General features: G+C 31.5%; 1 protein-coding gene across 1 annotated transcript; it reads right to left on the bottom strand.

Annotated features, from left to right (window-relative positions):
• Positions 1-1434: 1434 nt before the first annotated feature.
• Positions 1435-3048, bottom strand: LOC116345489 (proton-coupled amino acid transporter-like protein CG1139). The gene is made up of 6 exons (XM_031774903.1): positions 3041-3048; positions 2801-2969; positions 2534-2725; positions 2279-2469; positions 2038-2213; positions 1435-1953 (listed from the first exon to the last, which is right to left on the bottom strand). Exons 1-6 carry the CDS (start codon positions 3043-3045, stop codon positions 1703-1705), a joined length of 984 nt encoding a protein of 327 aa, XP_031630763.1. The 5' UTR covers positions 3046-3048; the 3' UTR covers positions 1435-1702.
• Positions 3049-3054: the final 6 nt, after the last annotated feature.

Here is a 3054-nt window from a genome sequence, read left to right as displayed (position 1 = left end):
TGGTCCAGATGATTCTTTATTTTCTTTGCAACCAAGCTCTTCGTATATTTATCATTCAATGTTGTGATTAGAATGAAATAACCGACTATCAATACTATTTTGCAACTCATTTTCATATTCGCACTTTAGAATCAATGTATTCAGTCTATTTCAATACTAAACACAGTCAATAATATACATTTCAACTTATATATGTCACTTTTTAAATTGATTTTTAGATTTTGTTTGTGTCGGTTTTTGATTTATTTGTATGTGATACATCATAATTTGCAACAATTTTTTCAGATTACTGATGTCAATCCATAGATAACATATTATTAACATTTTAAAAGACGTTTTCATGACTTTTTTATTGATATCATTTTTTATCGATTAAGATAAAAAATAAAAGTCAAGTTTTATCCCTGTTTTCTACTTGACGTTTCATCATGTATTAAAATGTTCGGTTTGTTTTGTAACCTTTTTTCCGTATCCCACAGAAAGAATATGTTTCTAAATGCTTTAAAATTAAATTGTTCCTTACCCGAGTGGGAAAAAAGTGACTAAGTTACTATTGACTGATCGTGAAAATCGTACACGATCGCCAGTAACATTTTACAGAGGGGGGGGGGGGGGGTTGATTTTTCAAAAACAAAAAATTCTCTAGCAAATCAGACAAATTTTCGTTTTTTTTTTGGAAGTCACTTTTTGAGGCGAAAGAATTTTCTCCGCGAGAAACCCTAGCAAATTGGAAAAAAATCTCTCGGAAGCAAAAACCCTACCAAATTGAAAGAATTCACCTCAATTTTCTACATTGATGAGCTAAAAAAAAAAAAAAGGTCTTCACTTTTTTCGTGAAAAACCCTAGCAAATTCGAATAATTTTCACGAAAAAAAATTTCTCATCCAAATCACAGGGGGATCCCCCCTTCGCACATTACTGACGATCGCAATCGTCGCCTAGGAAAACGCACCTTAAGTGACTATAGTTAGCTATATTCATGAATTTTAAATTTTTTTATGGAAAACAATCGACTATAGTTACTCAGTCAGTCAGGCGATTATTTTGGGACGTTTTGACTATCGGGTGACTATGATTATTGTCAACTATAGTTAACTGTTGCAGTTAACCATAGCTTACTTCAATTGATTGAGTCAACAGTCAGTTTGTCCCAAAATATTCAGTCACTTTTTGTACACGGGTATTGATTGCAGAAATTGTATCTTTTTTCATGAAATAATACTTAATTTCGAAACCACAGATGGCTAGCGAACCCATGAATTTTGGTGGTCTTGTATCAGTATTTTTTTAAAGAATGATTGCAGATCCTAAATATTCTTATCCGTTCATATAACCAGTTTGTTCAGCATCAAATATTTATTCTACCTTATTAACTATAAAATTGTAATATTTTCACTTGGACTTAGTAAAAATGTAGACAAAATACCATTTTGATTTTAAATCATAACACTTTAATGACGATAACATTCAATGATAATAAACAACAATAATTAGACAATACATTTTAAATATTTATATACAATATATCAATTTGTAACTTATTATAAGTTGTTGTTTTTCTTCAATACATTTGCAATTGATTGTTATCTTGATAAGTTTTTTTTATAACAATAGCAATAATTTCCTGTAGTTCGATTTGACGCATCAAATTTTTACAAAAAATGTGCGATATTTCATGTTTCATAGAAAAATGTAAATAGTTTTATGGCCCTTTTAAATATTCTATAATGTCGTTTAGACTCGTTGCAGTGCCAATAAAGAAACCGGCCAAACCAAAAAGGCCGATAAGAAGATTTTTGATGATCATTAACGTTCTGGCCGTACCAGTTGTCTCTTTTAAAAATACACAGGTTTCTATAAGTGCAGGAAACATAAGACCAAGCGTTGATAAGCACAATGCACCAAACAAAGAAATGAATAACTCCAATTTTGGAATGCATGCTGCTAATAAAACTGCAAAAAGAAAAATGGATCATTTAATCAATTTGATTCTCTTTTTTTTTCAAGCGAAAAATTAATTAATCGAAATACACGTACACGTGACTAAAACGACTGCAGTTCGTACAACATACTCCCACACCAATACGTTTCTATCACTGCTGATTCTGCAAACAACGTATTTATTCCAAATCAGATCAATTGCCACGTAACAAGCAACACCATGAGTTATGAAAATTCCAAAGGTAAGCATTCCTTTTACTAAGTTGGCCAATCTGTTTGGGAAACGATTTTTCTTTTTCAATTCAATTCAAGGAAATGTGTAAAAATGAAAGCTTACATTCTGTCCATCTGGCTATTTGTACTTAAATTCAACGTAATTGAGTCTTCGATACCGGCCCCATATTTAAGATAACCGAAAACACCCATTCCAACGTACATAATAACGATGATGAAGAAAGCACGATTTAGTACGCCGGTAACACCGACAAATGATTTTGGTGTCTTCATTTCATTCTCTAATGGCATTATCTGAACAGAACAAAATTCATGGTTACAACAAATAAAATTTGAATGGTTCATGATGGTAACTTACAACACCAATTGCTTCCATTGAAAATAGAACAACGCCAAAGAATAATGGAAATTCGGTCACTGGACCAATCGGTGCACGATCTTCTAACGTTACCGGTTCACGGAATATAAAGTAACAAATTATAATGAACGATAGAACGGTGATTGCATTGGCCACGGTTGAAAATGGTGCCAGCAATTTTAAATTTCGAACCTAAATCAAAATACAAAAATTAAAGAACATGCCTTTTTGTTTCTAAATAAAAAATATTCGATTTGTCACACATACCCAATTGAGTAAGATGATTGGCAATAACATAATTAACATAAATACTTGGACTTTTTGGCCAGTGTGATAGAAATCATCAACAATTGATTTTAAATTATCACCAATAAAAACGATATACACACAACAAATGCCCAATTGATATACCAAAAGGAAAAAGTTTGTTACATGCCTACCCCCCAAAAAAAAAAATCAATTGGATTAAAATGAAAGTTTGATTTGAATGATATGTAATGTTCTTACACCATATATGGAGC

The sequence above is a fragment of the Contarinia nasturtii genome, unplaced genomic scaffold, assembly GCF_009176525.2.
Source record: "Contarinia nasturtii isolate CC-2019 unplaced genomic scaffold, AAFC_CNas_1.1 Cnas_scaffold_1284, whole genome shotgun sequence".
Taxonomy (NCBI): Eukaryota; Metazoa; Arthropoda; class Insecta; order Diptera; family Cecidomyiidae; genus Contarinia; species Contarinia nasturtii.
The sequence above is the reverse complement of the archived record's forward strand: the minus strand, read 5'-3'. Positions and strand labels throughout refer to the sequence as shown.

Excerpts from the sequence above, each read along its gene's own strand:
- LOC116345489 (XM_031774903.1), bottom strand. Across the intron at positions 2,726-2,800 it reads CAATCATCTTACTCAATTGG|GTTCGAAATTTAAAATTGCT; the intron begins GTATGTGTGACA and ends ATTTTGATTTAG. Across the intron at positions 1,954-2,037 it reads TGCAGTCGTTTTAGTCACGT|TTTTATTAGCAGCATGCATT; the intron begins GTACGTGTATTT and ends TTCTTTTTGCAG.